This window comes from Podospora anserina, chromosome 1 (assembly GCF_000226545.1).
Source record: "Podospora anserina S mat+ genomic DNA chromosome 1, supercontig 4".
Classification (NCBI taxonomy): Eukaryota; Fungi; Ascomycota; class Sordariomycetes; order Sordariales; family Podosporaceae; genus Podospora; species Podospora anserina.
The window spans coordinates 1,096,791-1,111,204 of record NW_001914853.1 but is presented as its reverse complement, the minus strand read 5'-3'; the positions used below and the strand labels follow the sequence as shown (position 1 = coordinate 1,111,204).

The window sequence follows — 14,414 nt, the reverse complement described above, 5'->3', positions numbered from 1 at the left end:
GTTGATCAGACAAGCAGAATGTGATACCCATTTGCAAGACTTGACTTTAATAGACTTTATATGTTCGGATAAACTTACAAACCCGGCCCAGTGCTTCACATGTCATGTATGACCAACGTCTTCCTCACCACGATCCGCAGACCGACAGCAATGAAGAGATGAGAAATCCCACAAGGAGAGAGAGGTTACAAAAATTCCCTACCAGTACAAGCCTGGCAGGAGCGGTCAGGTATGTAGTTTTCAACTAGCAAAAACGCGATCTCGGACGAATCCTCACTGATACGCGTAAAACCCCTGCACTTGGATGGAGAAGAAAAAGAGAAAGGAGAGTTGAAATTCTGGTAGGGATTTGCTGAATTTGTACTTGAGTGGGAGTGGTCTGTGCACGCCTGCAAAATCTGGGGAAACTGCAAATTGTCTGTGCGTTGGTGAGCACTGGCCAGGTGAGGTGTCGGTGTGACCCTAACCCTCTAGTTGCCTGAACGGAGGCGGAGAGCCCGCAACGGTAAGGGACGTGGTTATGAAAGCCGGTTGATCTCAGGAGTCGTGGCATGAATTGAGTGTTTAAAACAAGCCTTGACTGATATATTACTACTTTTTATGTTCGAGTTCATACTGTTCTCATTTTGCGCATCAATTGGCTCTTCCCTCAAACTCGCATCCTGTAACTGCATCACTTCAGTTTGTTGACAGCGTCATTGAAATTCAGTTCTGATACACACGCTCCAACTTGTATAGACAACGATACTCTCCCAAAAATGGCCTCCCAACTTCCAGCCTTCCCTCGCTTTGTCTTTACAGTAGCAGAGCCAATATCACTGTAAGATCTCTTTGGTCGCTCTCGACGTCACCCACTAACCACATGCCTCAGCATCTCCGGCACTATTGGCGCCGTTGTATTCCCCCGTTACTTCCTCGCAGCTCAAACACCAACCCCCATGCTATCATTTCCAGAACAATCCCTCCTGGTCTCCCAACAACTAGGAAACATGTACTTCCTCGCCTTCCTCCTCGGCCTCTTTGTCCTTCACAGTACCACCGAGATCAAAGTCGTGAGGAGCTACCTCTGGGCGCTGTGGTTGGCTGACATTGGACACATGGCTGTTACATGCCGTATTCTTGGGTGGGAAGAGTCGGTTGGGATGTTGAGGTGGAACGAGATGACTTGGGGAAACTTGGGTGCTACTGTAAGTTCAATCCATTGTTGTGGTATATTCGCTGACACGTGCGGTGGGTAAAGGGATTTCTCTTCACTGTAAGGAGTTTGTACTTTCTGGGGGTGTTCGGACCCGATGGGTCAGATGAAGAGGACACCAGGGGAAGGAAAAAGACAAGGAGGGTGAAAGAGCTGTAATCATGAGACAAACCAAGACTCCAAAGTGATGGTGTCTGGCTGATGATGTCCATTCCTTGCAGACAGAGGTGAGTGAGCAGTTGGGTGAGCTTTTGTTTAGTTGTTGAACAAGTTTTCGGTGGATTAGTATTGCGGCAGCTCTACGGGATACAATGACCACAAGAAAGCTGTATAAACAAGTTGCTATATGAACATACATGAACTCAGTCTGTACCTTTGTGTACGTGAGACTGCAGATACCCTAACCCTAATGGTGTTTATCAAGGTTGAGCTGCCAGCTTTGCACCCGCGGACCGTGCTTTGCCGAGCACTGTCTAATTCCTTGCCTGCCGCATCGGAAGAGCGATCAACAATACAACAACCCCTCCACAGCCCTCAAGATGCCGACCAGCTCATGTAAAGATATTCGTGTGTTCCTCGTTGTCAATTGCTACAGCCTTCTCGAAACTAACCTCTGGTATCCAGGAGACGCCTTGGCGCAATGCCTCCAAGAGTCTGAATGCGTCATGGTGCAGCGCAACTCGGCCGCCGACTGCCTCCGCGAACCTCTCGTCGATACCCTCCCGCTCAAGTGCAAGCAACTCAAGAAGGGCTTCGGTGAATGCCGCCGTGGCATGGTCGACATGCGCAAGCGCTTCAGAGGCAACCAGCCCATTGCTTTCACGAAGATCCAAAAGACAGAGGACACCGGCGAGGGATACCAGTTGTATGCGGGCAAGTCTGCTTTCGCAGGGACACGCGGCGAGACAGACGGCACCAACAAGGCGCCAGAGGACTGGAGAGAAGCTGAGAACAGGAAATACAGAGAAGCACAGGAAGCTGCTGCGAAGAAGTCATAGCAGACCTATGGGAAAGCATGGGACGATACCCGGGGTTGCGCAATGTAATGGGATAAGGAAAACATATGTGCGATATCTGTATTATATTTGAATTGGGTCATTAGGGCATAGCAGGCGTTTTGGCAAAAACAAAATCAGACTCTGGGCAAAGAGGCATGTCTGTCACTTGGGTGTTGTTGGGGGCAGAGGTCAGCGGCAGGTGACGGGATGCTCTTTCGTTTCCAAACATCCGGCACAGCATTCCTTCCACCCTTCAGAACTCATCAGACAAAGGAGGCACACTCTCTTCAACAAACTTCAGGTAGTCGACAGTCTTGGCCTCTCCGATCTGAACACCCAGACGAACAAGAGCCAATGGTGGTGCAACGTGACAGCGCAAAGTCATAAAAAGAGACCCCTGCTACGCAGCACTAAAATAGGACCCCGGAGCGATTGACCGTGGCACAGAAATCAGATATCCACCATCGACTTTTGCACATCATGGCCAAGGGTCAGTGACTCGTGGACCTGCTACTTATTCTCACCGACTTCAACTTTGGATCACCCCTTTCAAACGGTTTTTGGTTCCATCAATTGATCCTTGACAATATGGGGGTTCCGTGAACCCTTCCTTCAGCAAACTGAGAAACAGCACTCCCGTTGCCACAGCTCGTCACACGACCAAAACACGATGCCGGCAATAACCAACCTTTTCAACCGCCAACCACCACGGCGGACACTGTTCATAATCTTTGGCACCCTGTCATTTTTGACATTATGCATGTTCACCATTCACTTCCCAATCCTCAACCAGCTATCTACACTACGAGTGTTTGATACGATTGGAGGAGGGCATCACAAACCACACCACCACCAAGAAGCTGCAGGAGAAGTCGTGGTGACAGTGACACCACCGACGCAGGGGCAAGAAGATGGGCAAAGCGGGATGACGTCTTCAGGGTCGATAGGTGCACCCCACCTTGAACCCCAACCCAGACCTCACTCACCACCACCACCATCCCACGACATCGACATGGACACCAATCACAACCTTAAAATGAACCCCTCTCAGCACCCCATGGGCGGTGCTTCCGCCAACAGTCAGGAGGAGGAAGAAATGGATCTCACGGCTAGCAACCACAAACACCACAAACACCCCCCTCCCCCACCACTAAACCTCATCTCCCCCCTTCCCCCCTTCCCACCCCCCACTCCGCCGCCTAATCATCATCTCCGACGTCCATGGTCACCTGCTTCCTCTCCAGAAACTCCTCTACTCCAAACTCAACTTCTCCCCCACCTCTGGTGACCACGCCATCTTCGTCGGTGACCTAGTGACCAAAGGCCCAGACAGTAAAGGCGTCGTCACCCTAGCCATGTCCATCGGCGCCTCAGCAGTGAGAGGAAACCACGAAGACCGTGTCCTAGCAGCAGCTACGGTCTCAAAAAGCTAGACTACTGGCCTCAGCAACAGGACGACAGCGACTCAGTCGAAACAGAAGGCAAAAAGGAGCGTGACAGGCAAAAGGAGCACCAAAAGGACGAGCACGCCAAGTCTGTCGCGAAAAGCCTATCAAAGTCACAACTAAAGTGGCTGGCAGAACGCCCTGTGATATTGCACGTTGGCCAGCTGGGGCACCTCCCTCAGCTATCGACAGAGCAGAAACACCACAAAGATGGCAAGAAAAAGAAGGGCGGCAATGGCGACGAAGAGGATGAAGGTCCGCAACAGCCATGGAACCCCCTCAACGAAGTTGTCGTTGTCCACGGTGGTTTGGTACCAGGTCTTGACCTTGAAAAGCAAGACCCCTGGGCCGTGATGAATATGCGGAGTTTGATATATGCCCCTTCTTACAACAACAACAACAACAACAACGGCCACAACAACGGCCACAACAACGGCAAAGATGATGACAAGGAGGAAGAAGAAGAGGTTCCCATACCGGTAGATAGCACCGACGACGGGGAGCCCTGGTCAAAAGCCTGGTTTGTCTTGCCCCCTTGATGCCCCCCTCGCTCTGCGTGTGTACTAACAATGCCCCCCCAGGAGCCGCTACCAAAACCACCTACCCCGTTCTTCTTCACACGACACTTCCAAAAAAACAATCGTTATCTACGGCCACGACGCTAGGCGCGGACTGCAGGTCGATCCCCATGTGGATATCACGCCCTACTTCCAGAAACAAAAGGGTTCCAATAAGAAAGGTAACCGGCCCAAAAAGGAAAGAGGCATCAGATATGCGTTTGGGTTGGACAGTGGGTGTGGGCACGGGAAGAAGTTGACTGCTTTGGTCATCAATCTCCCGGTTACTACTACTACCGAAGGAGGGCAAGGGGAGATCAAGCATGAGATTGTCCAGGTGGGGTGTGATGACATGAGCACGGGGGATGATGCTCAGTAAAGGGGTGGTTTGCATGCATTAGAAAAGCGGTCACTGCGTTTTTAGGTGTCTGGTTTATTGCTTACAGGCAAAGCATTGCGCATTTATAGCGGCGTTGAGTCTTTGGCTTTTGGCTATTGGGTTGGGAGGTTTGGCAAGCAAGTTGGGTATAAGTAGATTGTACATACTCATCACACACACACACACAGACAGAGAGAGAGAGAGAGAGAGAGACATATTATCAATCGTATTCTGTGATGTTCCACGATGTCGCCATAGTCTGTCTTCAGCATGATACATAAAGGTATGAGATGTAATACCGAAAGGTTCTTATTAGACTATCAAGATCATCGACCTCAAAACGCATTTATACGTCATCAGCCACCAACACACTAATCTTATCTCTCACGCCGCCTCGACCACACCACACACAAACATCAAAATTGCCTCAAAAGCCATTAATCAATTACTGAACTAACAGCCCATTGCTCATCAAAGAAGTCATTCCAGCCCAGTTTTTTAACCCGCAATTGTGCTTGAAACCCGAGTGTATTTATTCATTTTTTAATCATTACCCCTTTTCTCTCTTCAACCATCTAAGCCTGAACCTTGGCCTTGATGATATCCTTCAGCGTGACAGCATCAGCAGCGAACTTGCTGATACCCTCACGGAGCTTCTCAACAGCCATCTGGTCCTCGTTGAAGTCGAAGCGGAAGGTGGGCTCGTCGTTGATGTAGGTCTTCTTCTCAATATCGAGAGCGGAAGCACCCTCGGCGTTGAGCTTCTGGGGGACGGCCTCGGAGGAGTTCATGAGCTCCTCGAGGAGGTTGGGCTGTTGGCACAGAACGTATTAGCCACAGGTCTGATAGGAAACAGACAGGGAGATAGCTTACAGAAATGGTAAGGTAGTCGCAGCCAGCCAGCTCGGTGATCTCACCGGTGTTGCGGAAAGAGGCACCCATGACGATCGTCTTGTATCCAAACTTCTTGTAGTAGTTGAAGATGCTCTTGACGCTGGCGACACCGGGGTCCTCCTCCTTCTTGTACTCCTTCTTGTGGGCAGCCTTGAACCAGTCGAGGATACGGCCGACGAAGGGGGAGATCAGGAAAGCGCCAGCCTCGGCGGCGGCGATGGCCTGGACCAGAGAGAACATGAGGGTAAGGTTGGTGTTGATGCCGTGGTCGCGCTGGAGGATCTCGGCGGCCTTGATACCCTCCCAGGTGGAGGCGATCTTGATCAGGACGCGGTCCTTGGAGACACCGGCCTTCTCGTAGAGCTGGGGGAACATTAGCTTTCCGTGGCGACGTTTCTGACCTCAAGAATTCATACCTGGATGAGGTGGAGAGCCTTGTCAACGGACTTCTTGGTGTCGAAAGAGAAAGCGGCATCGACCTCAGTGGAGACCTTGCCGGGGACAATCTCAAGAATCTTGCGGCCGAACTCGACGAGGAGGTGGTCGAGAGCAGAGTCGACTTGTCTGTCAACGGAACCTCCCTCGGCCTTGGCCTTCTCGACAGCAGCGTCGAGGAGAGCGGCATACTCGGCCTTCTTGGTGGCGGCGAGAATCAGGGAGGGGTTGGTGGTGGCATCCTGGGGCTTGTACTTGGCAATGGCTGGAAGCGATGTGAGTATTGTATCCAAAAGGAAGGCGGAGGGGTAGTTGTCGTCGTTCGAGGAAGACGCAATCGAGGGTAATACTAACAGGCAAAGTCACCTAGAGAACCAATGTTAGCCACCGCATTGTTGAGACTTGCCAGACAGGCATCATCCAGGAGGTAGCTTACCAGAGTCACTGACAACAACCTAAAGCAAGACGAACAGCAAACATGTTAGCCCAGTCCTCAAAACCAAAGCTTCCGCTTCAGAAAACACCAGCTTCGCGACACCGCCCAGACGAAGTGTGTTGGGCTCATCAAGCTTCAATCCCCAACGAGGGGAAGGTTTGGCGGGGTAATTTGGACGGGGGAGGGACGGAACATACAGTGCCAGTGGCCTTGAGCTGCTCAAGAGAGTTGGACATTTTGATGATATTAGGATTTGAGGGGGTATCGATATAGAAAAAAAACGAGTTACGCCTGAGTTGTTTGCTGCAATGAAAGGAGCAAAAACGAAGACGGAGAGGGAATTTGTCGCAGGTTGGTATGTGTCAGAAAAGAGTTCAATGGAAAGAATGCCCAAGGGAGTGTTGGGAACCGTTGCGGATAATATCCTACTTTCTCTACGGCTTTTAGCGGGGCATCTTCGTCATGAGCGCCCCGGACATCGCCCCCCCCCCCCTTGTCTTCTAAGCAGTCAATGCCCCTCGCCGCTGCCGCCTCCTTCAAACTTAGCACGGAGAAGCCAATCCCATGCCCAACATCAGATGAGAAGGGTGGCCGTTGTTGGCTGACTTGACATGGCGATCACTCATACAACCATCCAAACTATTCCCGCTACTGCAGAGGCAAGAAGCTCAGCTCAGCAGCTACCAGACAGACATTTGGAATCGCGCGAGTGCTGTCATCGGACCCGGCCATCCGACATAGCTCCGACAGTGGGGATTTGGACCACTAACAAGAACCCCCCCCTTACTCAGCCATGACCAGGAACACCCAGCATCGGGCGTGCCGCGAGCCATTGGCATGATTGGATCCTGCAGGCCAGATCCACTTCCTCAAATAGCCAAAAGTCAGAAAAGACGCTACCCACCTTCAACCTCACCCTTTATTCTCCTCGGCGCGGAGAAGCTTATATAATGGATATCTTGTCTTACAACACCATCACCGACTCCTGACATATGCCATATGAACATCAAACACAACTTAGTACTTTTATTCTACCAATGATGATGATGATAATGATGATGACCTAGCATTATGCAAACCCGAACCTGCCTGCTAAGAGTAGTCCGTCCACAACCCGTGGAGTAGCTCCCGGTCATCGCCCACACCTAACGGGCACCAACCCCCACACTCTCCATGCCCATGCCCAGAACCACCTCCTCTCAATCCTCATAGAGCTCACCGTACTCCCACATACCCCGATGGGCATCACTCGCCACCTTCTCAGCCTCCTTGAGATTCTTCACCAGAGACTCGAAAGCCTTGCTGCTCTCCCAACGCTTAAACTTCCGTGGGACAAGGCCCCATCCAGCCTCAATGATCCTACGATTGAGGGACTCGGTGACCTTGTGGGAACCCTCAGCCTTGGGGTCATAGATCGTGATGTAGCTGACGCCCTCCTTGGAGTCAATGAAGTCGAAGCTGCCTACAAGCTGCTTGCCCTCGGTGATTTCGTAGATGTAGTTGATGGCGTCGTTGAGGTAGTCGGGGGAGGCGGGAAGCTGGACAAACGAGAGCTGAGCATCAATCGCCTGGGCCTTCAAGGCCTGGGTGTTGAACTCTGGGCTCAGGGGACGGAGCTTGGACCATGGCTGCTTCTCGGTGTTGCCATAGTCGATGTACACAACCTCAGCCACCTTCGCGGTGCGATCGTTGGAGCGGATGCGCGCTCTGTACCATTCACCGTCCTCAGTGAACTTGGCAGCAACAAAGTCTCCAGCCTTGGGGCTGTCCTTGAGGCCAGCATTGTTGCTGGGGTTCAGGTGGAAGCTGCGGAACTTGTTCATCAGCGTCTCAAGAGCAGCGGTGCCCTTGCCAATCTCTTGGACCTTGACCCGGCCGTTGGAGTCCACATTGGTGATGACAATATCGCGGTAGTCCTCTGGCTTCTTGTCGATGGTGACATCAGCATCAGCAGACTCGGCAGGGGCGGCCTCTTCCTCCTCTTGGGCATCCTGAGACGGATCCCAGTCCTTCCAGAGACCTTTTCTGGCCTCCTTGGCACGCTGTTGGGCAGCAAGCAGTTCGGTAGCGTTGCCGGCCTTCTGAGCAGAGTACTCATGAACGGAGGCAAGACCCTCCTCGACAAGAATCTTGGCAAAGCTCTCACGGTTAACGTAGAGGTCACCGATGAAGCCACCAACCTTGTCGATGTCATGAACATCAATCTCGCAGTCGCGCTGGTTGCAACGCTTATTGGCCAAGTCCAAGGCCTCCTGGCCAAAGGGCTCACCCTTCTCCTGCGCATTTCTACCAGGCGCACGGGGGGCACGAACGCCGGCCAAAACGAGGGTGAGCTTCACGCCCTCGCGGGGGATGAGGATGGTGAAGCGGGAGCCAGACTTGCAGAAATCGACGATGCCAGGGACCTTCTTTTGCCGGGAAAGAGTAGAAACTTGGATCTTGGCCTTCTGGACGCTCTCTGACACATCAACGTAGTTCTTGACCTTGGGAGACTTGCCGGACCAGATACCCTTCTTCTCCTCCTGAGCCTTTTCTTGAGCGGCCAAGAGCTCATCGTAGTTGGGAGCGCGGTCAGTATCGTCCTTGCGATGACGGATAACAGTGGCGTAACCGCCCTCGACAAGCTGCAGACCGATGTTCTTGCCGCTCTGGGTAACGGTGGCAACCTCACGAGCCTCAAAGTCATCAGTAGCAGGCTTTGTCCCGTCGACAGACACCTTGACATGTTTGCCAATGAGCTTCTTGCGCAAGAACTCCTTGGCCTCCTCTCTCCATGGTGCCTCTGAAGCCTCCCCGGCACGGGGCCCGCGGACACTGCTCAAGCTGATTCTCTTCTCGGCACCGGTTTTGTTGCGAACAATGATGGTATCGCCGCCAACAATCTTCGTGACGGTGGCCTCAGCCTCCTTGTTGTCGGTAGCCTTGGGAACAAACGCTCTGTGGAGGCGCTTACGGGCAGACTTGGCCTGCTCCTCTGCGGCCCGAAGAGGAGCCATGTCGGGGCCAAGGAAGGTGGAGTGGAAGTCATTACAGCGAGCGAGACCTTCTTGAAGAAGGAACTCGGCAATGTTTCCGCGGGGGTGCAAGATAGCGGCAACCAGCTGTCCTTGTGGGCTCACACCCACAATCTTGACCTTGACCTGGCGCTGAAGGAGGCGAGACTCGACAAAGGCGCGGGCCTCATCTCCAAACTCCTCGGCCGGCTGGACTTGTCCGTTGGATGGGTTCGTTCGGGCCGTCGATGGGGTGCGGATGCCAGCAATCAGAGTCATGACTTGCCAATGCTTCTTCTCGGTGAGGAGTAGGCGAGCGAGCAATCGGTCGCCGCTAATAACGCGCTCGATAACGCCCTCCACCGTCTTTCCCTTCCACTTGTTGAGGAAGTCAGGCCCACCGAGATCGTTTTGGACCTCAATAACACCGCCAGAGCCGGAAAAAAGACCTTTGCCTTCGTCCTTGGCCTCGCTCTCGTAGATTCGGAGAGTGTCGATCATGGCCAGGGCAGCCTCGGACTCTTCCTTTCTGCCAGCATCTTCTCTAACCTTGAGCCAACCAGCCTTGACAGAGGCTTCTGGGAAAGTGGTGCCGTCTTGAAGCTGAGCAGTACCGTATTCCCGGCCCGAGTTGGGGATGGTATCTGAGATGTGTCAGCCAATATGCGAGACAGTGACAACGGTACATGATGAGGAGATATGAGATCTTACACAAGACAGTGAACTTGATTGGCTTTCCGACGGTCAAATTCCGGAGAAATTCGCGGGACTGGAAAGCGTACGGCTCATCACCGTCCTTGCTGAGCCGAGGAGCAGAGACATAAGCAAGAGAGAATGTCTTTTCCTGCGAAGGGTTGTTTGGGCTGGAGAGAACGAAGGTGTCTCCGCTGAGGACCGACTTGACGTTGGCGAAGTGAGCAGCCATGATGATGGAATTGTGTGTTGTTTAGAAAACCAATGGCCAGGTGAGTGGGAAAACGGAGTGTCGATATACAAGGGAAGCAAGTGGCAAGAGAGCCAACGATCCCACCTCTATATAGTGAATTGTCAGTTGAACTGCTCCCCACAGCTGATATCACTTGTCGACAGTTCCATCCGATGGCGGTATTCCAATCAGATAGTTCTTTGTTGTTTCTTGGGATGAGGAGTTCGGAGCATGATAACGGCTTGGTGATAGTTCGAAGGCGTTGGGCAGGCAGCCCTCACCGTCGTGTCATGCCCCCCACTAAAATGCCTAGAACTGATGTTGGGGATGGGATGGGATGGGATGGTGGGCGCCGAGATGCCCAGTCCCAGGAAGGGTTGACTGTGTACATACCGAAAGAAAGCTGATGGATGATCAGCAAGAAAGAAGAATGTGAGTATGTTCAGAAAGAGTTGAAGAAGGCTTAAGTTACACTTCAACAGGCGGTGCGTGGTGAGAGGTGAGGTGGTGGCTATTTGACAGCTTTCATCATTAATTTGGATTGGCTCCATATGCATATTGTGGGGTAGGCTTCAAGGGACTCGTCCGAGTTTCAGGGGCTCAAGCTCCCAGCTGCTTGTGTAACTTGAACCACCCGAGCTAGGCAAAAATAGGCAAGTCGCCGCCCCAGATAACCGAAGCATCTCTTTTTAACTTCACTCCATCATATGTATCTAGCTTCTGGAGTTGAATAAACTGCCTACAGGAGTTCTTATGTTTTGTTTATATTGGTTGTCGAGCCCATTGCTCTTTCCCGAAAAATTATCTGGCACAAAGGTGTCTCGGGGCCGTCAAACCACACCACACAGTGCGTGTGACGTGTGAAGTGCGGGGAGCACAAACACAGTGCAGGAGCTGATGAACACAGGCTGATCAATGGCTGGTATTTTAATTTTGGATGACAGCAAGTATGTTTGGAGAGCTTTCACATTGAACCATGATAGTTGTTTCTATCGACAGTCATTTTATGAGTAGCTGTATCAAACTGCTTGAGGTCAAGTAGAGCTTAGACCTGGGATCTGTCGATACCTGCGCGCGCACCGTGATTACCCCGCCCTATTTCGTCATACGTAGTTCCAAGCAACTTATACAGGGCAGCAATGGCTTTTGGGAAAATTATTATTTTTATTTGTGCCATCTCGAGTGACTTTGATGAAGGCAACCAAGACGACCAATTACTACGGTTTTATCCAAAAGTAATATTGTCCGGCTGGTCCACGTCCCATAAGCACCGACTTATCAACTCACAAAGCGCTACCAAATAACTTAAGCAGAGATACCAATGACACCTGAAACAAAACAAGTCAGCTTATGGCCTATCAGGGGTATTGCTCTCCAGTTAGAAAGCTTACCGCAGGCAGGGCGGGCACCAGCGTTGCCAGTCTTGAGGGACTCCTCGGTGTCACCCTTGCCAAGATCGTCAGTGCCGGCGTGGACGACGACGGTGCGGCCAATGACGCTCTCGGGGCCAATGAGCTTGATGAGGTTGTCGGTCACGGTGCCCTTGGAGTTGCCCTGGGCATCGGTCTCAATGTTGCCCAAGTCACCAACATGGCGGTTCTCGTCGGTCCGGTTGCCGTGGGTCTTGCCATGGGGGTTGACTGTGAAGGAATTGGTGGTTAGCAAGTGGCTCCCCAGAGTCCAAGGCTGAAGGTATGAATATGTGATGACTTACAGTGAGGGCCGGCGGAGGTGCAGCCGTTGGTGTTGTCACCAAAGGTGTGGATGTGCATGCCACGCTTGGCATTGGCATCATGGCCAGTGATGTCCCAGGTGATGGTAGTGGGACCGTTCTCGGTCTCCTGCTCGAAGACAACGGAGCCGGAGACCTTGGAGTCACCACGGACGACAGCAACTATACATCCCCAGTGTTAGCAACAGCATGTCCAGGGACCAAAGCGCCTCTGCACCGGGCCGCTCCTGCAGGGTCCAGCCAGCCCTCCTCCCAGGGCTTCGAGAACCCTTCCGGCCAGATAAAGTGCCCATCAAGGTTGTCGGATCTTGCTCAGTTAGGATGGACGGGCAGCTCTGGAGGACGAGGAGTGTGCAGAAGGTGGGGTAAATCTGTACAGACTCAAAAACTACATACCAGCCTTGACCATTTTGACGGTTTTGTTTCGAAGGTTGGAGGTTTACTTGAGGTTGAGTGATCGATTGGGAGTGCCTGAGCTGGACGGAAGAGACAAGATACTCGGGGAAGCTCGCGATATTTGAGAAGGGAAAATCCAGACACACGCGGGAGCAATGGCGGGGGACACTTCGGAAACCCGAGGATCGGACCGCTGGTGAAGTGGGGTCCAAATGGATGACGAGAGAGCTCCCGCGGCGGAGACCTAGCTGAACCCCGCACTGCCGTCATCCCCCTTATTTCGAGGGCGGCGCTTACCAACAGCAGAGCATCTCGAAACTTCGAATGCGGCACTGCGACACGGAAAACAACCCAAAGATTTCTCTGGGCCCTCTGATAGGTATTTGGGAATCTCCCATGCTTCCCCGGTCGTGTGTTAGTTGGAAGGTGCCAGTGCCTGGCTTGGCACTTAACCCCTCTGTGCCCCTCATCCTAATGCTGAGACGGAAAGTGATGTATGTATTCGAGATGCGCCTCAAAACATCTCGCGAGAAGGATGAGCGTGGGAGGGCCCGATTTTTGGTCTATATTTTTGAATACCACATGGCTCGCAGGACCTGGGTTGATGTATATCTGAGCAAACTTTGATGTGGCGCATACTGAGGTCCGGTACATGCATGCTGATCTAGATTCTGTCCACTGTCTATGGTATGTATGGCACGTTTGATGTGGACAAAGTAATGTAGACCCCAATGCAGAATCAAGACCTTGGAGAGTAGTAAATACCCTTTCGAATATTTTTGAGTGCCCTCGTGCCGAGGATCATGCTGTTTACTACACCGTTTTCTTGTGACATCAAGCTGTCGCCATGTAATCATAAGTGGTCGAGAGGCGCCCCGACTTACTCACAATCTGGGCTAATATATAACATACGTGCTCAATACAGGTAGATTGTCTATTCGACTGGTGACTGTAGTCTCTCACATAGACTTACATGCCGTTATCCGTCATGATTCAAGGCTTATTGGTTTGTAGACGTTGATGTGACGGAGAACAACAGCCAGATGGTGATAAGTGGCTATGGAACGGGAGGTCCCAAGCCAAGTCCTCAACACGAAAGGATGAACTCCGACCCATGCGAGCCAAAAAGTGCTGGCTGTGCGACAAAAGCCATTATTCGCCAGGCCAACGTGACTTGAAGAGGGTGAAGAGCCGAGGAGACTGCAGTGATCATTACTAGGGAACACCGAATGACGGGAAGGGCCAAGATTAGCAGTTCTTCGTGTCAACTTATATGTGTCTTGTTGGGTTCTTTTGCCGTCCTTTTGTCGCCATCGAGCCTGACTGTCTGCCTCGGGCCCTGCGCCTCTTTTGACTCCCGTCTCCGTCTGCGACGCTACGAAGAGGAAAAGGCTCAAGCCATCTGTGGCTTGGGCTCACCTGCAGTCAACAACTCAAACTCAATCCTCACACAGGTCGCCGCTGTTTGAGATCCCAAACCTCGGGGCGATCACGAGAACCTAGCACCACAGTGCTTCGCGCTTCATTTTGCCATTCTTCAACCATCTGCTGGTGTGCTACAGAAGCACCCGACAGCATCTGACGACAGCACCTCGCAACTTGCCCAGTGACAAGGCCCAGGGTTGACTGTGACCTTGCCAGAGCCAGAGGACTCCACCTCCACACACCCACACGCCGCCCGGCGAACAGGCACAAGGCACGCAGGCCTTGTAACGGCGTCTTACCTCTTGCATCCACTTTGCCGACCCACGACCCAGGGCATCGATCCACTGTTCACGAGGGACCCGAACCATGTCTTGATAACTTCGTCGACGCCTCCAACCGTCGCCGATAATCGATATTCGAGCGCCGTGCTTTGTAGCGCACATATGCGGAGGCCGGTTGCACGCGGTTGAGTCTTACGATTGACTCTTGAGCTCCATATACCCTATCTACATTGCCCCTGGCCCGTTCGCTTTTAAGATCCTACACTGAACCTTCCAGGTTGCCGTCGTTTGACCAGGTCACCCTCGCGAGGGTGTCCACTTGT

At 52.4% G+C, this 14,414-nt stretch overlaps 6 protein-coding genes across 6 annotated transcripts, besides 1 other annotated feature; 3 read left to right on the top strand and 3 right to left on the bottom strand.

Annotated features, from left to right (window-relative positions):
• Window positions 1–244: 244 nt before the first annotated feature.
• Window positions 245–306: a sequence feature (Similar to U4 spliceosomal RNA (RFAM RF00015) (Erpin+Blast+Yass: E=1.8e-08);~snRNA).
• A 632-nt stretch (window positions 307–938) lies between these two features.
• On the top strand, window positions 939–1,238 carry PODANS_1_17450 (uncharacterized protein; the record flags this gene model as incomplete). Its single annotated transcript, XM_001907160.1, has 1 exon — window positions 939–1,238. One exon carries the CDS (start codon window positions 939–941, stop codon window positions 1,236–1,238), a length of 300 nt encoding a protein of 99 aa, XP_001907195.1.
• A 496-nt stretch (window positions 1,239–1,734) lies between these two features.
• PODANS_1_17440 (uncharacterized protein) lies at window positions 1,735–2,193 on the top strand (the record flags this gene model as incomplete). The annotated part of the gene is made up of 2 exons (XM_001907159.1): window positions 1,735–1,762; window positions 1,820–2,193. 2 exons carry the CDS (start codon window positions 1,735–1,737, stop codon window positions 2,191–2,193), a joined length of 402 nt encoding a protein of 133 aa, XP_001907194.1.
• A 1,355-nt stretch (window positions 2,194–3,548) lies between these two features.
• On the top strand, window positions 3,549–4,574 carry PODANS_1_17430 (uncharacterized protein; the record flags this gene model as incomplete). Its single annotated transcript, XM_001907158.1, has 3 exons — window positions 3,549–3,611; window positions 3,686–4,158; window positions 4,220–4,574. 3 exons carry the CDS (start codon window positions 3,549–3,551, stop codon window positions 4,572–4,574), a joined length of 891 nt encoding a protein of 296 aa, XP_001907193.1.
• Window positions 4,575–5,149: 575 nt separating this feature from the next.
• On the bottom strand, window positions 5,150–6,323 carry PODANS_1_17420 (uncharacterized protein; the record flags this gene model as incomplete). The annotated part of the gene is made up of 4 exons (XM_001907157.1): window positions 5,150–5,386; window positions 5,448–5,831; window positions 5,885–6,169; window positions 6,315–6,323. The coding sequence occupies 4 exons, from the start codon at window positions 6,321–6,323 to the stop codon at window positions 5,150–5,152; spliced, it is 915 nt and encodes a 304-aa protein (XP_001907192.1).
• A 1,215-nt stretch (window positions 6,324–7,538) lies between these two features.
• PODANS_1_17410 (uncharacterized protein) lies at window positions 7,539–10,278 on the bottom strand (the record flags this gene model as incomplete). Its single annotated transcript, XM_001907156.1, has 2 exons — window positions 7,539–9,976; window positions 10,044–10,278. Coding segments are annotated over 2 exons (2,673 nt in total), but the record flags the coding sequence as incomplete, so codon positions are not given.
• A 1,284-nt stretch (window positions 10,279–11,562) lies between these two features.
• PODANS_1_17400 (uncharacterized protein) lies at window positions 11,563–12,398 on the bottom strand (the record flags this gene model as incomplete). Its single annotated transcript, XM_001907155.1, has 4 exons — window positions 11,563–11,585; window positions 11,649–11,897; window positions 11,972–12,151; window positions 12,386–12,398. 4 exons carry the CDS (start codon window positions 12,396–12,398, stop codon window positions 11,563–11,565), a joined length of 465 nt encoding a protein of 154 aa, XP_001907190.1.
• Between the last annotated feature and the right edge of the window lie 2,016 nt (window positions 12,399–14,414).